This window comes from Cololabis saira, chromosome 5 (assembly GCF_033807715.1).
Source record: "Cololabis saira isolate AMF1-May2022 chromosome 5, fColSai1.1, whole genome shotgun sequence".
Classification (NCBI taxonomy): Eukaryota; Metazoa; Chordata; class Actinopteri; order Beloniformes; family Belonidae; genus Cololabis; species Cololabis saira.
In genome coordinates this window covers 26,395,852-26,415,941 of record NC_084591.1, presented here as the reverse complement: position 1 = coordinate 26,415,941, position 20,090 = coordinate 26,395,852, and the positions used below count along the sequence as shown (strand labels likewise).

The window sequence follows — 20,090 nt, the reverse complement described above, 5'->3', positions numbered from 1 at the left end:
CCTGCAGTCTGTCTTGCTTCTGTCGTCGTCCCTTATTTTGAAATATGTCCACCCTGCTGACGTCCTGCTTACATTAATTGTCACTATCTTGCCTGAAACGGCGCTCTATATAACCGGACTGTAAGAATGGGATTGTTTATGTTCTTCTTCTTCTTCTCTGTTTTATTGGCGGATCGCAACCAACAGGAGCATACCGCCACCATTTCATTTAGCCTGTTTTTTAAATTCTATTTGATTGTTTATGTTGTTTCCAGAGGTGGGTAGAGTAGCCAAAAATTGTACTCAAGTAAAAGTACTGTTACTTCAGAATAATATGACTCAAGTAGAAGTAAAAAGTAGTCATCCAAATAATTACTTGAGTAAAAGTAAAAAAGTACTTGGTGAAAAAACTACTCAAGTATTGAGTAACTGTTGAGAAACGTCTGAAGTACAAAATAATCATCTTCAGGCAAATTAAATCAATAAAATAAATAAAAAATAAAGAAAAAAATAAAGCTAAATTAAATTAAATTAATCTTAAAGTAAATTCAAGTACTTTAATAAATAATAAAATAATAACAGAATAAAATAAATAAATTAAGCAGAAGAAGGACAAAATTTCAAGCCTTTGTACTTTTCTTTTTTAACCAGAACTAGAACAAGCCCATGAACTCATAGAAACTCTGTGTGTGTTTAAGTCTGTGTAAATGTGACAAAACATGCAAAAACAAACATTTTTCCCAAAGAATCACTCAGTGATGTCATGAGATTGACGCGTACGTGGATAAAAGGGATAAAAGAAAAGTAACCGCTCAATGTAGCCTAGCTGGCTGCAAATAAAACCTGTCTTCCAATTCATTGCATTTTTCATTGCATTTTTAGCCTATTTATTTTTGTGGTAGAAGTATCGGATCGGTACTCGGTATCGGCGAGTACAGAAATTAAAATACTCGTACTCGGTGTGAAAAAAATGGTATCGGGACATCCCTAGTTTAATCAAAGAGCATCTTCGCTATGAAACATCTTTGGCCGCACGTGAGCCTTTTGGCCAATCAGTCAAGATAAGGGCATCACTTCGTTCCCTATACATATACATGAAGGCAGTTTTTTCAGGCTACGTGACGTGACGTTACTTAAACCCGACTTCAACAGATTGGTGTATTAGTTTTTTTGGTAACAATATAATATGCTTTGTGACTTGAGGTAAAGTAGCTAAGGAAGAATTTGCTAAAGTCAACCTTTCGCGTGGGGCGTTCCACAAAGGATGTGCTATTGCGAGGATCCTCTCCGATACACGGTTCACTTGAATAACTATTTAATTCAAACGGTTTATGTCACCGAAAAGCAACCCGAGTTTGCAGGCATGATTTACATGCTGGAGGGAACGCAGCAATTAACGTTATAGTCCATTAGTGTCTGTAAACCACCTGACCTTTTCAGAGTACTAACGCGGTTGTGCTCTGCTGCATCTGATTGTCCAGATGATGGGAGAGTCATGATGGAGTAGAGGTTTTAAAAGTAAAAGTGTGTTCACATGTGTACGTGTACAGAAAGAAGAATAGAGATGGAGTTTTACTTCTCTCTTCATGCTTTTTAGATTGATTTTATGTGCAGTTTAGATGTATTGATGAGGCATGCTAATGGTCTTTTTCAGCTTGGATGTAATTGAATTCCCAGTAATGCTCAAGTAGCTGGACGTTTTGCATGTTCATCACAAATTGAGACATGCATTTGATACTTTATTTCATTCTTTTACCCCTTAATTGCAATTCGTCCACTGTGCCAGACTTGCTGCTTGTAGATCTCCGTCTCAAATCACACGCTGTTCTTAAAGAGTCTCTGAGATTTAAATGTATATAAACATATAATGTTACACAGTATCAAGTGAAGCACATTTACTTCATAATTAACTATTGTTGATATAAAGAACTTGTGAAATATTATAGCATGGGGTTTTATAAAATCATTGATTTTTAAGAGCAAGCATTGATTGTTTTCATTTTAGGTTTGGCAGTTAATGGAGAGTTCATTTTTTTGTTTGGCCAGTTTGTCTGGGAAATCAAAAATATAAAAAAGATGAGCCAACCATTTAATCGTACATGTGAACCAAAATATGGATAGACAATCTGTCTGAGATACAATAACAAGACTTGCTAAAATGATTTGAATGGAAATGAAATGCTTGAGGTCTGGCTTTTGCAGATTTATCCTCATCTTCAACATTGTTGTGTTCACCCCTTCTCACCAGTCCCACCTAACGCTCTTCTTCTGTCTTTTTTCTTTCTGTCTGCAGTGACTTTGAGTCTTTGGATGAGGGAGACCAGGAGAGGAACAACCAGTTGGCTTTTGACGTGGCAGAGAAAGAGTTTGGCATCTCGCCATGCATGACGGGCAAAGAGATGTCTTCTGTGGTGGAGCCAGATAAACTCTCCATGGTCATGTACCTCAGCCAGTTTTATGAGATGTTTAGGGACACAGTGCCACCTGGCGGTAAGGGATGATAATACAGTAGAGACAGATATTTTGAAACCATAGTCTTTTATAACCCTCAGAGGAGTTTTAACTGCTGTTTTTTGTTCTGTTTTTAATGGATATCCGCTCAGATAACCACAACTTAAGTCCAGAAGACAAGGCTGCGCTGATAGCCAGCACAAAGTCTCCCATCTCCTTCCTTAGCAAGCTGGGTCAGAGCATAGCGATCTCCAGGAAACGAAATCCCAAGGTCAGCGGTAGAAGAATGTTGTGGTGCACATTTCATTCATTCTTCAAACATTAAAAAAGAGCCCTCAGTCCTTCATTGCTGTGTTTGATGTAAAAATAATCCATGACATGTCATCAACAGGACAAAAAGGAGAAGGATGTTGACGGTTTGGGGAAAAGAAGGAAAACTAGCCAGTCTGAAGACGTGAGTAGTTGTTAGCCAGATGTTGATTATTTAAGTAGTCCATCCAACCACAACAAACTAATTTGTCCCACTGTTGTGACAGTACCTTGCAAAAAAAGAAAAAAAAGCAGTCAGTTTCTTCTTTCCTACAGGAGGAGGCGTCCAGGACTGGCCGTGACGACAGGCAGTCGGTCCAAGCTGCCCTGTCCGACAGAAAAACGGACTCTGCCGCTGTGGGGAACAACAACAAAGTGAAGGTCATGGCCACCCAGCTGCTTGCCAAGTTTGAAGAGAACGCTCCTGCGCAGCACACAGGACTCAAGAGACAGGTATGGGAGAAACATGTGCGATTAATTTTGCGGTATTACATCTGGAAGCATTGAAAAATTAAGACTAAGCTCTGTGGAATGGATGAAAGACTCTTTGATGTTGTAGGAATTTAGATTATTTTTACAGATTCATTGTATCTTGTGTGTTCTCACAATGAAAATTTAGAGGAACATGTAGATTGTGATACCGTGCGACAGGGCTGCTAGTCATGATGGACCACTTGTAGGCTTCTGTATTAATGAGCTGAAGCCCAGAATGCTAATATTGGTGAAACAGGGTATTGTTCCCGGCCCACGTGGGTGGCCTCGCACTGCTGACTGGGCTCGGAGGGTTTGGATGGTTTGCAGAGCTTCGGTTTGCATCCTACTGAGGGGCAAGGGCCCAGTGGGAGGAAGAAGTGGGCTATTGAAACCCTGGAAAGTAATTGCGATGCAGAAAGATAACTTTCAACCTCTGGTCTCTTGTAACAGCATTTCTCAGGAAAATCTGGTTCTGCTTATGAAAGTAAGCAATTTAGTCATTACTGAGTTCTTACATTTGGAGTATTTGAGAGTTTGTGAAGAACTTTTTGAGGATCTTTAAAGGCTGAACAGAAAGAGTTGCTCTGCGGGATATTTTGTCCTCAAACCTGACAGATTTTCATGTTTATATCAGTGCATGACATTTGTTTTTCAGTATTGTTACACACGGTGCACAGCTTCTGTCTGCAGCATGACCTTTCTGCCGTGCCATTTTTACTTTTGAACGCACATTTTCCAACCTTTTGTGACTTCAAACATCTGTGACTCACTTCCTTTTTTCTATGTTGTTCTCTCCTTTGCTTCGCCTCCTGTCACGGACCTTTTCATGACGCCTTGCATGATTGTTGACGATTGCATGACAATACCGCTCATCTTTGCGCCGTAAAAGGCGGACTCCCTGCCCAATCTGGACCACTTCTTGTCCCTTTCCCCACCGCAAACCCCTGTGAATGAGCCATTGCGCCTGGCACCTGTCCCAGCATGGAGAAAGGTAAACTTTATCCCCTTAGAGACTAACCATTAGCCTGATCTGCTAACCTTTGGTGTCCGTTGTGTGTCTTCCGTGGGAAAAGCTGCTTTGGTTTGACCTGGTCTGTAGCTCCCTTCTCTGTGAGTAAAGTTAATCTAGAGGAGCCCACTCAGTAGCTCAGGTTTAAAACTTTGTGAATGTCAAAGGTGTCAGTCAAGTAGCCGGGAAGCGTTATGTGTACTTGTTTGAGACAGAAAGGGACATGCGGTTCCACACAGTCATTGTCTCTCCTCCTTACTTCCTGTCCTGGTTCAGAGACGCACGCAGCAGCAGGAGAAGCTGAGCATTCGCTATAAAGAAATGGTCAAGTGTCAGACACTGCCAAGCAGAGGGGAACAGGTATGGTTAGATATGCTGACGTGTTTGTTCTCCAACTCCTGCAATCCTCTCACCTCCCTTTTAGATCCACAATCACTCCCATTAGAGATTGAAACTGACTCAATTTTCAAATAGAAGCAAGAGAAGGGCAAATATTAACTAAAGTCACTGTGAAAACATCCAGTAAGTACCAATATACCCCTTGAACCCCATAGTCTGGAAGACTACTATTGTGAATTACACCTCGCGGCATCTGAAACTTGCAGTCTGACCAAGAGTTTGCAGCGTTCAAGTGAATACTGCATCTTGCATACATGCCACGTGATTTTTGGATTTTTGCACGTTCAACACACCGAAATGAATGTGAGATCCACGCTGAAGCCCCATTGCAGACACGCACACGTTCAAAACGGCAAGTCTTTACCAGATCTTGGGATTTAACGGGTTAAGCCAATTCAATAAGGAAACGATAAGGAGGGTTTGTGGATGTTTCTGGGCTTTTTAACCCTTGTGAGCTGTGTCATGCATGTATGATGACGCGAGCTATACTGTAAAGCTGGATTTCTCAGCTAGAGTTGAACTTTAAATTTATGAAGTTATTATTTTTTTTACTTTGGTTCAATGCTAAATAACTTCAGAAATACTGTACTGTTGGAAAAGAAAAGTTGTACTGTTGAAAGATGGCTTTCCTGACTCTTAAAGTAGAAAATGTTTATTTTTTGCACAAATGCTAGAACAAAAATTTGAGTCCGTCGACGTTGATGCTAACGGAGAAAGTGCTGATATTTCACACGCTGAGGTGCTAGCAGGTGTCCATGTGTCCATATGTCATTATATATCACATTATAACAATTTTTTGTTGCTTATAAAATGAACTAGAGTTACTCAAAGTATTGAACTCCTACATCTGTCATGATACTTTTTTCTTTTGTTGGCAATTGTTAGTCAGTTTAAAGTCTTTTACGCAACATTATTAAGCAAAATTGTACTGGAATTGCTTTTGCTGTAAAATACGTTTTTATAACTGAGATCCATATAGATTTTCCCCATTCCGTAACGTTTTCTGCGCTTGTACAAGTCTGTTACTTTACATCCACGTTCAAGTTTGCTGCTACGCAACAATAATTGCCCTAAGGTGCGAAGCGCAGCAGCGTTGACGAAACTGAAAACCTACGTACCGCAACATTGCAGCAGTCGGCTGACCGGCCTGGTTTTTGCCTCCTCCTCGTGTCAACAGCAGAGCGGGCAACTTTAACAGCTCGATCAATAGTTCTCCTGCTGATCTCTGTTAAAGTTGTCTTTTTCATGTTTTCTTCCCAGATCGTGCAGTTGCATCCTAGACAAGAATTAAAAACCTCCTGTTTCAAAAGTGTATCATTGAGCTCTGTTTTGTTGAGCAGACGGATACAAATCAATAGAAATTGCAGGAAACAATCTTGATATTCCCATTGAACTCTTTTTATAACTCATACTGGCTTTAATTCACAATATTATAAGCTTTTTTTTGCACCAGACTTGCAGGCTAAATTGAAGGTTGATCAGATCGATATTACATTACTGTGTAGAGAGGATGTGCAGTTTGTTGTTTTAGGATAAATCTGGATGGAAATGGGTGTGTGCCTTTTGTATTGTGCTGTAAGTAATCCTCACCAGACTAATTCTATTAACCAGATACATCTAGAAGTGTGTGAAGCATCAACATGTACACGCACTATTGAAGTAACCCCAAGTAGTAGTCTGAGACATATTCACTCTTCTTGATAGCTCATTTTATTTTATTTTATTTATTTTGTTTTCCTGTCCTTCATCTTTTAAGGCCAGGCGTGCTGCAGAGCAGGCGTCCAGCTCCAGCTCTCGGAGCTGTCCAAAGAAAACCATTCTGCTTCCTTCTTCCTCCTCCACTTCCTCGCTCTCTCTTCACTCAGAGGTGACGCACAGTCTGCCGTCTCTGTCTCTCTCTGTTTGTTCATCCCCAGCCACAACTCCATTCCCACAGAAAAAACAGCTCTGTGTGCCATCAGTCTCCCACTGCACTCTTTTTGCTTTTTCTCTTCCCTCCTATACTTTACTTTGGATTTATTCCGTGCAGCATCAATAAAAAAGCGAAACCCTGCATTGCCTCAAGTTAAGGTGCTGGAAAAGCTCCGCTGTGTTGTTTCACAACGATGCGAGTGGGTAGTGAGTGTCATTTTCAGAGGAGGGGCTTGTTTTCCCACTGACAGGTTTGTTGTTGGAGTGTGACAGCTTGTAAACAGCTATAGACTCAGGCTGCTTTAACACGATAGGCCCTGTGGGAGGTTCTGCGTGACAAACAGTTCTGTGCACAACAACTCCTTTTTGTAACAGCATCCAATATTTTGTAAAATGTTCATCTCCATGTATTTTTGCCTGTTTTTGCCTTCAAGAATATCCGTCCAGAGGAGGATGAGCTTGAATACTATGAAAGGCCTCTGACACAAGGGGTACAGTACATGAGTGGATGGTTTGCCTTCACTTCCTCAATACAGTTTTAAAACATGTCAAATGCACGAGGCATCAGCTATAATCCAAGTTTCCACACGGTTCCCTTGGCAGGAGGGGAGCGCATTTCACCTAAATGAGCCGGGACAAATTCACATACCTGGGATTCAGGAGAGGGCAGAGCGTCTCATTTCCAAATTTAAGGGCAGATCTGACAAACCACCAAAGGTGATCATCAAGCATGGGCACTTGTGAGAGCATGGTTTTTGTTGTCTTGCCATCACGTTAGCTCATTTCTCCTCGCACACGTCAAGAGATGGTTAAAATATGATAGTTTTCCTTGTTTTTTTTTTACCTGTCCTTTCCTCCTCGCTAGCCAAAGAAAAAGCCGTCCCGTTTCTTTTTAGAGCAGTGGCAATTGTCCCGGGGCCTGGCTGTAAGTGCCACTTCACCACTGTCCTCTCCCGATGCTTTCAGAAAGGTCAGGGTTTTGCTGTTGTGGAGTGAGACTCACCCTCTGCCGTGTCAACACATAACCTCTTATGAAAGTTTGCACCACTGAGAACAAAGATTCTTCTTCTTTTTTTTTTGGTGTTTATGTATACAATTATAGTCTAGTTTTTGCTGGGTATTTGTACTAGAGTCACTTACTAACTGCAGGGCATCACTCTTATAGTTTATTTACACAGGCTTGTGTTACTGCATGAATTAAAGGCTGTCAGCTTGGATTTCGACAGCGGTGGCAGACACACTAGTCTTGGTTTGAGCCACAATGAGAAGGTTTTTTTTTTTTTTTTGAAAAGTAGGTTGCATTTTTAGTTCCGTTCAAAAACAGAGTAATATACACTTTTCTTCTTAAAGTATATCCCTTGGGTGATTGAATCAATTATTTCTCTGCAGGAGCCAGCAAAGCCTCAGGACTCTCATCACATGCCCGTGTATGTGCTTAGTATTCAGGAGAGGGCTGAGCAACTTGCCTCTCAGTTGGAGGGCAAGTCAGCCAGACCCCAGGTGAATCTCCTCCCGCTAACACAGACAGCCTGAAACTTCTCTACATGTTCATTCACGAGGAAAGATGCAGGTCGGGTCAACTGATAAAACAGTGCATCGTATGAGCATTCAGGGTTTAGTAGGGGTGTGACGAGATCCTGTATCATGAGATCTTGTGATATTAAAAAGAAAAGCTATTTTGCGTGAAAACCCGTATCATGAACCAGCCTGTTGAAGAAAGACATCCGTACTACTTTTAGTCTGCCAGAAAACCACAAAAAGAAGAAGAAAGACAGCCTGTAGAACAACTGTAAAACAAGCGCCAACCATCTTACTTCCCGGGTTGAGACTCATCCGGAACCAAGATCCGTTGCAGTTCCTGGACTGGCCTCTGGAGGCAGGCTCCAATAACGGGGTCAACTAATAAAACAGTTTAAAATGTCCAACTATAGAGCAGAAATAAACATATTCACAGACTGGTTTAAAAAAAACAGAAGGTTTTGGTCTCAATCTCTTGATTTCACACCCAGGAGAATGTGTATAAAGCATTACATTTAGTTCTACTATGATTGATTGACAGTCGTCTCAGCCAATGGCTGCCCATTATCACTTCCTCATCTGTAATCATCGTGCTACCGCGCTTAGCAAAGCAACCAGCCATTTGTATAAACCCAGCGTCGGCTTGATGCTTTTTATTTCGCGTCGAGTCAACATGTTAAACACTATATTCCGTCATAATGTCATTTTGGGACTTTTAAGCCAGCCAATAGGCTGGCTTAAAGGCCATACTGACATGTTGGCGAAACTGCAGCCAACACACAAACACGATATTGGAGTTGGATTTTTTTAATTTTTTTGGCATCCAGTATTTGCAGATTTGTGCTTTGTTTGTACTTTTATACTCGGAAAAAAAACAGATGAATAGTTAATTTTATTGTTGTGTAAAAGAGGTACATTCTCAAAAGCCCATGCTAGTTCACGCCTGGTCATTAATATATTTTCTTTATAAAACATGTTGCATTGTTTTCACAGCCTGACGAGTAAAAGGCTTTTTTGCAACACATTTCTTTCAACTCCCAAGTTTTCTTCAAAGTAATGGACAAATATAATCTCGTTCTCTTGAACCCAGTGAACTGTATTGTTCTGACTCGTGAGTTAAGTGATCCTAGTCACACCCCTGGGATTGAGTCCTACCGACATTTGAATAAAACATGAAGTGTGCATGCTAACATACGAGAATAAATTGTAATATAAAGGCAGTGAAGATGTTATGTAACAATTATTACACAAAGTGAAGTAATCCAGTTGAATAAATCTACCTTGATTAGTATTCAACTTTTAACAGCTCTCCTCTCTCCCTGTTTATGTGAAAACCTAAGAAAAAACCCTCACGTTTTTTTATGGAACAGTGGCACCTGGCCCGAGGGCATAGTCCCCCCGATTCTCCCCCTTCCACCGGTGACGACTTGAGACAGGTAGTCACTTTGCACCAGAGAACTAATGAGTGCCGTGATGCCGACACACATCGCCTGCACTTGGTTTGTTTCAGAAAGATGCATTGGCTTACTTACTGTAGTTGAAGAAATTGCTTAACATGGCTGAACTGACTGGAGATTTGCTCTAAAGTCTAGCATCTTGTTGACACACACACAAAAAACAGACCTTATGTCAAGCAAATTAAAAATGTAATTTGGTGTCAGTGATTAATATGTGGGTGACTAATCTGTCTCTGGGAATGAACAGATGAAGTGTTCTAGCCATATATTCTGCTATTGATTCCTTTGGTTACTTTCCCCTACTACTACTGCGTATTTTTGTTGTCTCGACTGGAAGAGTAGCTTGGCAGTAAAGATCTAATTTTGTGCAATTCCCTTGATGACTTTGACGGATCTCACTGTGCGGAGGTTGCAGGTTTGCACTGCAGTGAGACTGCAGCACAGAAATAGGCTCAAATCTTGTCTTCATTAAGTTTTCATGACTTGTTTGGCTCGTATTTCAGATGACCTTGATTCTTCACGTACGGAGAATAAACTGCATCAGAGGTTTAGAGGAGTGAAGTCTAATCCTGGTGTAGATTAATTCTGGATTAAAACTAAAGATGATTTAATATCGTAAATGTTGACTTGAGGTCTACAAAACTACAAAAAACAACTGAAATAGTGGGGTTTTTTTACCATATTTGGGGCCCTCTCATCTATTTTCCAGTAATTCATTGCTTGTGTGTTGCATGTGTGTTTAAACATGCAAAGCTGTAGAAAACTACTGTCAAATGATACAGAAGCGCTTCATATTGTAACATAATTAACATCAGAAAATATACAGATAGTTGACCCTTACTTGATGGGTCATCCCGCTGCTGCTTCCACATGCCTGCTGTGCTGTTGACGTCCCCGACCCTCCCAGTCTGGCCTTCGGCAGGAGGGTCCCCCCTTTTGATCCTGGTCCTGCTCAAGGTTTCTTTCCTCCTATAGGGGAGTTTTTTTCTTGCCACTGTTTGGCTTAAGGCTTTTCTCCCTATAGGAGATTTTTTACCTGCCATTGTTTATGTAATAATTGCTCGGGGGTCATGTTCTGGGTCTCTGGAAAGCGTCTAGAGACAACATCTGTTGTATTAGACGCTATACAAATAAAATTGAATTGAATTGGTTATTATCGGACCGTTCAGCTGACACATTAAAGTCAGTCCTTGGTTCGATACGGGTTGCAACGTCAGACACCGTTAGATCACTAATTATGTAGTTCTGGCCAGCGAACATCATCCATCATTTAGTGTTACCTTACTGTAATTAAACGTCAAGCTAACATTAGGTTTTTAGAGTAAACCCACTTTTCAAATCTATATCATAATCCAGTTATAATCAAATGTTAGAATACAACGTTGTTCCAACCTCACACTAACTTTAGGTGTCCATCGCTGGCAAAGAATGAACCAATCAGAGAACAGGATGTACAGTAGTACAACGCTTACCTCCGCCACTTTTTATTTGTGGATTCGTGGAAGATTTAAAATGTGAGTGTATTTTTCTGTATTAGTTACAGCTGAACAATATTCTGAGTTGTTGTGAATGAGTTGAATAAAGTTCGACTTACGAGACCGTTTTGTTTTGCTTTTATATATGTTTTATCATGCGCGTTCATGCGGTGTGCCTAATGTATAAAAATAGACCCGTTCATTGATATTACGCCTTATAATGCGGTGCACCTAATGGTCCACAAAATCTGGTATTTATTTATTTTTAAATCAGGACAGAAGTTATGTTTAGCTGTTTGGGAGTTGTTGGTATGAACTCTGCTTGGTTTGTAGCTGCATGCGTGAGGATGACGCTACATCTTAACACCTGATCAGTCAAGCATGCAAACATTTGTCATGTCTAAGTCCTTGGATGGTCCTGTTTTTCGCTCTGTTTCAGCACTGATGTAAACACACATCTTCCTTATGTTGTCTATTTTCTTCATTTCTAATATTTATCCATCTTTGTTTTGTTTTTTTTTTGTTTGTTTTTCCTCTCTTTCCTTTTTTCCTTACGCTGTCGATAGCACTATGTAAGGATGTACACAGGGGGAGTGAGCTCACGGGCTGAACAGATAGCCAGTCAGCTTCAGTCTCAGGAAGAGTCCGAGCCCTCACATGTGCCAGAAAAAAGGGATTTGGTAAGCACAGTGTGTGTAGGATAGAAGTGGTTGCACAAATCACACACAAGTTTGTTTAGTTTTTTGTGAAATTCTTTCAGGTTAACTTTTTAGGGGCGTGTGCGCGCTTGCAAATGATGTGCCTGGAACTTGGAGAGTTTGGTCTGACGACTTACCTTTTGGTATTATTTATAATATAATAGAAATATTATAAATACTCAGAATATATCTATAGCGGTCTGGTTTAAGTGCTTGGCTTGTCAAATGAATGTTTTATAATATAGTGTAATGAATCCTCCCTCTATCCTCCTTAACTCGCCACCCCTCAGTGTTTTCTTTCTGTTGATCTAAATACTGATTCACGTATATCTTTCCCCTGCAGGGCTCTCTCAGGAAAGAGTTCCCTGTCAACATTGGAGGCAGCGACGTCTGCTTCTTCTGTCGAAAGCGTGTGTATGTGATGGAGAGGCTCAGTGCAGAGGGGAAGTTCTTCCATCGCAGCTGCTTCAAGTGCGAGTACTGCAACACGACGCTCCGACTGTCCTCGTATGCCTTCGATGTGGAGGATGGTAAGACTAACCTTAGAATGAAAACATTGTCATTTATGTTTAAAAGGATGTTTAAAAGATGTTGAGAATAAGTACGAAATCAAAAACTTGAACCTGAGCTGCATCTCCAGCGCCCTCGAGTGGCAGGATTGGACATCAGCTTCTCTCCACACCCACTGACCTGATCCAAAACATTCCCAAACAAATGGTCTAAAAGCAACATAAAAACTAAGACCAGCATTATTATCATTTTATAATACATATATTTTCATTAGGGTTTTCTACTTTTTGTCGTTACAACATGAAAGGTTTTATGTGTGCAGCGCTCCGCTGGAACCCGTTCCATTAGCTTGTATTGACCTCGGGGCCGAGTGCAGTCTCATGATTCAGTGTCCGTCCTCACTGGGAGGTGTCTATTGTGCTCCGGGACAGGCAGAACATTGTTCAGAGAGATACGGTGGCTGTTTTTCAGAGGGGGACTAAAACCCACTGACGGTCTGAGTTGAAACACAAAGGGCTTCTCTTATTTTAGACTGCACACAACACTGTTCTGTTTTACAGGACAGATGGAGCCTATGGACTCTTTTGTCAGTGAAAAAATTAGCACAGCACTAAAAATGTGTGTTTATATGCTCTGACTTTTTTTTGTTTTGGGCTTCCAGGGAAATTTTACTGCAAGCCTCACTACTGTTACCGCCTGTCTGGCTATGCTCAGAGGAAGAGGCCTGCTCCCTCTCCTGCTCCAGCCTCAGCTAAGGTACCCGTTTCGCTTACTTTCCTGCTCAAAATTAGCACTGATGTAGATCCTGTGTGTGTCTTTTTCCAAAATCTGTGACATCTCGGCAGGGAGAACATCATGTTGGACTCTGGTCCTCTAAAATCCCTTCTTTCTCCTGAAATTAGTGGTGGCTGACATGAATTACACCTCTATGTTTTCAGGATAACCAGACGCCCCAAAGCCCCATGGCAACCGTAGATGCCCCCGGAAGGCCGCTGGCAGCAACGGCCTCTTCTGCAGAGCTCCAACCTTCAGGTACTCGAACTTCCTGTGTCAGTGTCGTGGCTGTGTCCTGCCGTCTGGCCATGGGTGTGGGAATCCCTCTGCGTACCCTCCGCCGCACGCTCTCCTGGACCTGCCACCAGGTGGCACAAAACCCCCTAGATTCTCCCTTCCTGTGTTCCTACTGCATCTATCTCTTTTGCTGTTTCACCATCAATGTCCTGCTCAACCTCCTCTAGCATGACTCTCACATCCCGAACCTTTTTAGTTTATTTCTTTTATTTTACGGTTTACTCGCATTGTTTCCTTTTATGCAGACTAACGTGACTGGAACTCTGTAGACTTAGATTGTACTGACTCTCTGAACCTGAATTGTTTGTATAAATCTTGTGATGCTGTTTTAGTGGTTAATATATTCCTTGAAGATGCATCATTCATGTTTCTCTGAGAAATGTTTTATAACTTCTGATTGGCAGTTAAATTGCACCTTGGAAGAATTATCTTAAAAGTGAATGGTGCATCTGTTTGTTTTTCCTTGGCTTGGGAATTAAAAGCGGGCTCATCAGACTCATTCCTTTCTTCAGTCTGGTTAGCTCTCCCTGTAAAAGATGTTCCAGTAACAGTAGTAAACTTAAACTTGAAAATGTGCATTATTGCATTAGACTCCTAGATCTGAAGTTGCCTGTCTGCTTTTAATTAAGAGCCAAGCTTTCCTCTTTTTGTGATTGTTGTGCACCTTCAGTGGCCTGTGATTACTCTTTTTAGCTCTACTTTCTCTTGTGTGAAGCGTTGTTTTTTTAATGCCTGCTCTGTGATGTGCCTCTCTTTCTTGTAAGTTGTCTTTCCTTTTCCTGGTAGCTACTCTTGTGTGATGAAGTGCCTGTATCAGTGCTTTGTGAGCTTTACCTTTCCCCCTCCTATCAGAGCATCTTAAAACTGAGAGCTTCCCCAGTGCTTGAATTAGTGCCTTTTTTCTGGCGCCCCTGTGACGTTTATCCCTCCCCCCCTGCATTTCCCCCACCTCTTCACCCTCGACAGACGACTTGTGTTTGCTTGATGCAGGACGTCTTTTTCTGCTTTAATTGCTGTGAATATCAGAGTTGAGTGGAAACGTAGGTGAGACTAAACGGAGCCGAAGGGGACGCTTTAGAGAAGCATTATAAATGTAAGTAAAGAGTTAGGCCTGCTGCACTGTGTGGCAAGTGTAGAATACAAACTTACACTATTAAATACGTAGGTTTCAGCTTATTTAACATCCCTTCTGGATTATGACAAGATTTGAAATTAGTATAAGGGTTTAGTTAATAAAGAAATAACATCAGACTTGACAGATAAAATCTACATAACAGGAAGTTCTTTATCATTGTTTATGTACCTGAAGTTCACTAATATTCAAATATTACTCTCCATTTAGTTGTATTTAATTAAGGATGCATCTAATTCTAAACATTTTGAGGGACAAATAAGCCACCAACTGTGTAAATGCTGAACACTTTAAATACATTTTGGTTTGCATCAAAATATGAAAGAGAGAAGGAATTTTAAATCTTTAACAGTAAAATACATAAGATAAAGTATCATAAATGACATATTCATCGTCACACATTTTCCTGGGGGGTAATGGCTCACGGCCTCGTCACTTTGCTTCTCTTAATTGGAGTTCATGGCGGCTTAAATCCCTGACAGATGCAGTAAAACCCTGCGTCAATCCCTTGTCTTTTCCTTTCATTAAGTATATATTTTTTCCAGAAAATACAGTTTTAAGGCTTTCAGGATGGGATTAAGGCAAGGCACCTGCCTTGTGTATTTAACTGGAGTTTAGCAGAAGTATTTTAGTGTGTTAAGCTTGTGTTTTGTTGTTGCAATAAATTGAATAACAGAACTTAACTGTCGTGTCCTTGTCAGTTTGTCATATTGGTTCGAGGAGAATGGTGGAATCACCTGTGTACAGTCAACTGTAATGGAGAACTGAGTCTTGCACGGTTATCATACTCAGTATCTGTTGGTTGACACTTATCTTCACTGGAGAGGGTTATGCTCATCGTCTGTCCGTCTGTGACCCGAGTTGATTCACAGTTGCATTTTTGTGCTCCCTCTCTCCTCTCTCGCCACGCTCACCCGCACCTTGCTGCTGACCCGCGCACCTTTGTCTGGGGGATCTTCACACCGTGCTCGGCTGCAGCGCCAGAGGTCAACGGCCTCCAGGAGCCCAGTTTGGCGAAGCGACTGCGGGGAACTCCGGAGCGCATCGAGCTGGAGAACTACCGCCTGTCCCTGCAGAAGGAGGAGGAGCTGGAGGAGGTGCCGGAGGAGACGCTGGCAGAGCACAACCTCAGCAGCGTGCTGGACAAGGCCGCGGACGCCGAGCTGGGCTCCAGGTAGAGCTCCAACATCGTCCTGTTTTCAAGCCATGTGATGCTGTTTTCCTCTGTTTTCATTTATATATGTACTCTGAAGTAGGTTCTGCTTTTGATGTTTGTTATTCTCCTTTACGCTTGCCCTTACCCTTTGACTGCTTTATCCCCCGCACCCAACAGTAGCTCAGAGTCAGACATGGAAGAGGAAGATGAACAGGAGGAGGAGGTGGAGGGAGAGGGAGAGGGAGAAGAGCAGCTTCCCAGCCCTTCGGACCTCGGTGGTGTTCCCTGGAAGGAGGCGGTGGAGCTCCACGCCAAACTAAGGGGCAGCTGCGACGAGGAGTCGGAGAGTCAGGCTCCGGCAGATGCGGTCAGCAGGGATGGAGACGTGGATGAAGAGGAAGAGGATGAGGAGGAAGATGAAGAGGAAGAATCAAGCGATGGTGAATTTTCTTTTTCATTGTTGTTGCAATTGCATCACGGCTGCTGTTAGGCTTGAAATTATAATTGTTCCTTTTTAAATGTAGGACTGTCTTCTCTCTCTGTCCAGACTTCATTTTCCTTATTAGGACAGTTTTAAAACTCCACCTCGTGTTTGTCAGAATTTGTTTTATGTGTCGTCTTTCTGTCTCCGATGTTGTTCTTCATCCTCTGTTTTCTTCCCCCTTCTCAACACCCCAACCCCACCCACCCCTGTGTCCTCATACACCGCATGTGTATGTTGTCTGTTCATTTGGGGGGGGGTATTTGTCTCCACCTGCTGTCAGAGGGGGATTACTGCCCCTGGGACAGAGAGCTCCAGTCAGGCTTTTGGCTGGAGAAGTACCTCGCAGACGTCGAGGATGTTGGTACATTTAAAGGTAGCAACAGAACTGCCTGTGGTTGTGTTTGCGGTCACTTTGAGCGTGATTTAACTCCTTTTAAAAAGACTTTTGTAAGAAGAGTTTGTTGCTGTTTTCTATCCCGTGTTTTGGTTTGTTCGGTTGCAGTTCTGTTTTGAAGGAATTGTATTTCCTTTTACCGTGAGCCCTTTAACCTGCTACTTTATCCGTTAGATATTTGGCTTTGAAATACTAATTTAAGGAATCCCAGTGATTTCCTTTTTTTTTTCTTTTCCCCCTCAAGTGTGCTGTTATGATTTGATATTGAGTGGCAGAATTTTTATTTTCAGCATCTGGCTGTTATTTCTTCTGATAACCTTTTTAATCTTTGAAGTTGAGTTTTCTGTTTGACTCTTTTGCAGTGGAGAAGTGCATGCCGCCTCCCTTTTACTTCACATCTTGAAATTATATTCATTGCAGTTGTGTAACTGTGTTTCTCAATTCTCTCCTTTATTTGTATCCCTTCTTCTCTTCTTCTCTTCTTAACTCTCCCAACACTCTTGTCCTCATTGTTTTTTTTTTTGTTTTCCTTTTTAAATCTTCCTTTCTTGATTCCTGGATTCATTCAACCTCCTCTCATCCCGACACCATTGCAACACATATTTAGCCAGGAACCTGCACATCCAACAAGTCCTGCTGCCCGTGGATCCAAACAGCCTTCCAAGTTTGGGGAGAACCCACTTGGACTCTGAGGGAGACGTGGAAGGTCAGCTGGCCTCAGCAGCCCTCCATCTCCCCCAGCCCTGTGAGATCCCGCAGCCCTCCTCCTCCACAGGTAACCCACCCAGGGTGCTGCTCCAGGGAGGGCCGGGGCCCTCGCTGTGTTGAGGATCACGGTCTCATTTCAGCAGTGTTCTCGCTGCTGTTCTGTTTGCACGCCTGCGTCTGCGACAGGAGGACCCATCTCCCCCAACTAACCCTCAGCTGATTTCTTTTTGTTTTAATCATTTCTCATTTTGTACATTTTTGTAACATTGCTTTTTTTTCTTGGAATGTCTAATTTTGAGTTCAACCTTTTTTTTTTTTATTTGTCATTCAGAGCCGCTATGATTCCTCTGAGGAGAATGTAATGTTCTTCAACTCCATCCCAGTGCAATGTGTAACCCTCTTGTCAGTTCCACTTTTTGATTTTTGTTCTGCTTTGTTCTTTTGTGTTCTTTCCCATGTGTCTAATTGCTTTACCGTCATGTCCCTGCCATCTATCCGTTGCTGTTCTGAATCTTCCGGGTTTGAAAGTAGCTCCCGCCCACACATCCACCCGACATGAAGCAGTGAGAGTCTGGTTGGAGTCCTTGTCTGGAGGTAGCACAGACTTAAATGGGATCCTGAGATCCCATTTTAGATTCGTATCCTCTCTGTCTCTTTGCTGGCCTTTTCCTGGAGCATGCAGATCCACGCGCAAAGAGCAGCCAACTCACAAGCATGCTTGGTGTCCGGCTTCTCACTCTCCAGAGTCCTGCTCTCCTGGGATCAGATCACCACCAATTTTATTCCACCTTATACATCACCAAACTTTCCATTCTGCCCTTCCACCTTCCAGAAATGCGTTGTTTTTTTAACTTACGCTGCACATCATGCTACGAGGCACTATGTTGCACAGAACGAGCTATCAAGGGTTGAGTTTCTCACCTTGATACACAAACTACTTTACTTTGAATTCACCCTTACTTTTACCGTGTTTCTACTAACTCCTAGGTGCCACTTATAGTTGCACGGAGCTAAGAGCATAACGCTGTTTAGGTACTTCATCGGTTTTAAAAGCTTAAATAAGTAAAATGAGGGTCCTTCACATGTCATGTTCACGAGCGGGCCTCCGGCTCAAACCCTCTCAGGTGGTCCTTAGGCGGGTTTCTGAGTATCCACATGAGCAGAGGCCTGCTAAGTGTTCTAAGAAGAAATTATGAAAGTTTGCAAATTAAAATTTTTGAGTGACTTCCTTATTTTTAGGTGGTTTAATTTGGAGGAAAAAGAAAGGTCCTTCCTATAAAAAAAAAAAGTTGCTTGCTGGCTGTCATTTAACAGCTGCTAACTGCGCTTGTGCTTGATTGAAGTATTTCCCACCGGCTGATCTGAAGATGGACCACTGCATGTGTTCTTTCACTAATGCTATTCTTTTTTTTTTTTTGAAATACTGACAGACTATTGCTGTATGATTCGTGTGCTTTTTGCCAGATGATTTCCTTGCGCTGCTTGAAGTAAAATTGGATATGATTTTAAAGTCCGTTCTTACTTTTTTCTGCGCTCCATTTTTCAAAATTGGTGCTGATGGCGTTTGAGCTACAGCAAAGACTTCTGAGGGAAGTTCATTCAAGCACAGTCTGTTAGGGAATCGAAAAAGCCTTTTCACTGTTATTGACTAAAGACAGAATGTGACAGGCAGCGTGATTACTTACCCCCTCTCCTGGTTTTCTCTCCCACGGCAGAACTCTGTGAAGATGAAGAACTGGAAGCAGAAGCTGACAGTCCAGATGTGGAGCTTGATGCAGAGTTGGATCAGGGTAAACTATAATTAATCTGTTTTTTTTCCCCCTCTCGTTTGTTTTTGTTGTTGTTTTTATTTTTAACATGTAATTGGGAATGGAATAAGTGACATACCGGTAGTTATTCACATTTATAGCTCTGGTTGGGCCTGGGAAAACAGAAATGATGGTTGGCAGGAACAGACGTATAAAAATGCTTCTGGGTTCGGCTTCAGCCCAGCCCTCGCCCTTTCCCAAAGAGAGGTCACAGAGGATAAAGATGTGGAGGAGACGGGTGCAGAAACCAATGAGGCTGCTTATGGGAAGCAATATGGTAAATGTCAGGTCTGGTAAAATCTTAATAGGGATCCCAGACTTTACAGGACATGTTCGACGGGTAGTGACGCACGCGTGAAATGCATTCATATTAGATTAAATTAAAGATTTCTGCTGTGATGGTTTAGTCGTTGCAGTTCTGGTTCAGTGGACCAAACTCTTCTTCCCAGGCGGACAAGCCTGCCAGTTAAAAAGCCTTTTATGTCTGTAGTTTTAAAATATGGTTATCTTACGGACCGAGGCGCAACGACGTAAGATTTATCTCTGTTGAGACGCCAGAAGTAGCTCACGATTTCACACATGACGAGATGGAGTGAATATAGCTGCCGAGCCCAGCGGAGGGGAGCTGTATTAGCATTTTGAGAGCGGGTGCGATTTGCAAAAGATATCGTTTCATTAGTTCCTATATTTGGGTTGATCTCAAGCAGATATTTTATAAAGGTGCCCAAATTCCTCCAGTGGGAGTTAAGGAACAAGGATGAGTTGAATTTGTGATCCATTAAAATCTACTTTTCAGGGTAAGTGGATAAATGAGAAGTTCTCACCTTCAGCTGACCATCACGTCTACACTGTTATTTTCAATTCCAGATGACATCCCTTCGGATGCAGAAGCTGAGGCTCGTTTGCACCAATCAGAGGACAACGAAGCACCTTATGAGGAAAACAAGACACCGGAAAGTCTCGGCATGGCCTCTAGCATCGGTACATGTCACGATGAATCGTCTTTCTAAAAGGATCTTTTTACATAAATGATAAGCGGTGTCATTTTCTGTTGTTTTTGAATCCAGAACCATCCAGCATCAGTCCAGTGCAAAAAGAGGATATTGTTCTTTCTCCCGTCGAGCCATCACCGGAGCCTGAACCACAG

The 20,090-nt window shown here is 42.1% G+C and overlaps 1 protein-coding gene across 8 annotated transcripts in view; it reads left to right on the top strand.

Annotated features, from left to right (window-relative positions):
• Positions 1-20,090, top strand: part of mical3a (microtubule associated monooxygenase, calponin and LIM domain containing 3a) — an 87,625-nt gene that overhangs the window by 43,883 nt on the left and 23,652 nt on the right. For 4 of the 8 annotated variants that reach the window (XM_061721374.1, XM_061721375.1, XM_061721371.1 and 1 more), the window contains 15 exons: positions 2,273-2,469; positions 2,583-2,701; positions 2,822-2,884; positions 3,016-3,192; positions 12,024-12,210; positions 12,852-12,946; positions 13,129-13,222; positions 15,372-15,567; positions 15,727-15,989; positions 16,314-16,406; positions 17,035-17,202; positions 17,667-17,729; positions 18,851-18,925; positions 19,811-19,924; positions 20,011-20,090. In XM_061721374.1, the coding sequence (XP_061577358.1) occupies positions 2,273-2,469; positions 2,583-2,701; positions 2,822-2,884; positions 3,016-3,192; positions 12,024-12,210; positions 12,852-12,946; positions 13,129-13,222; positions 15,372-15,567; positions 15,727-15,989; positions 16,314-16,406; positions 17,035-17,202; positions 17,667-17,729; positions 18,851-18,925; positions 19,811-19,924; positions 20,011-20,090 (1,984 nt within the window). Of the gene's footprint in view, positions 1-2,272; positions 2,470-2,582; positions 2,702-2,821; positions 2,885-3,015; positions 3,193-4,102; positions 4,205-4,498; positions 4,583-6,377; positions 6,489-6,966; positions 7,024-7,135; positions 7,250-7,397; positions 7,503-7,921; positions 8,033-9,390; positions 9,487-11,548; positions 11,663-12,023; positions 12,211-12,851; positions 12,947-13,128; positions 13,223-15,371; positions 15,568-15,726; positions 15,990-16,313; positions 16,407-17,034; positions 17,203-17,666; positions 17,730-18,850; positions 18,926-19,810; positions 19,925-20,010 lie in introns of all 8 variants that reach the window. The other 4 variants (XM_061721366.1, XM_061721368.1, XM_061721369.1 and 1 more) reach the window with 4 other exon arrangements.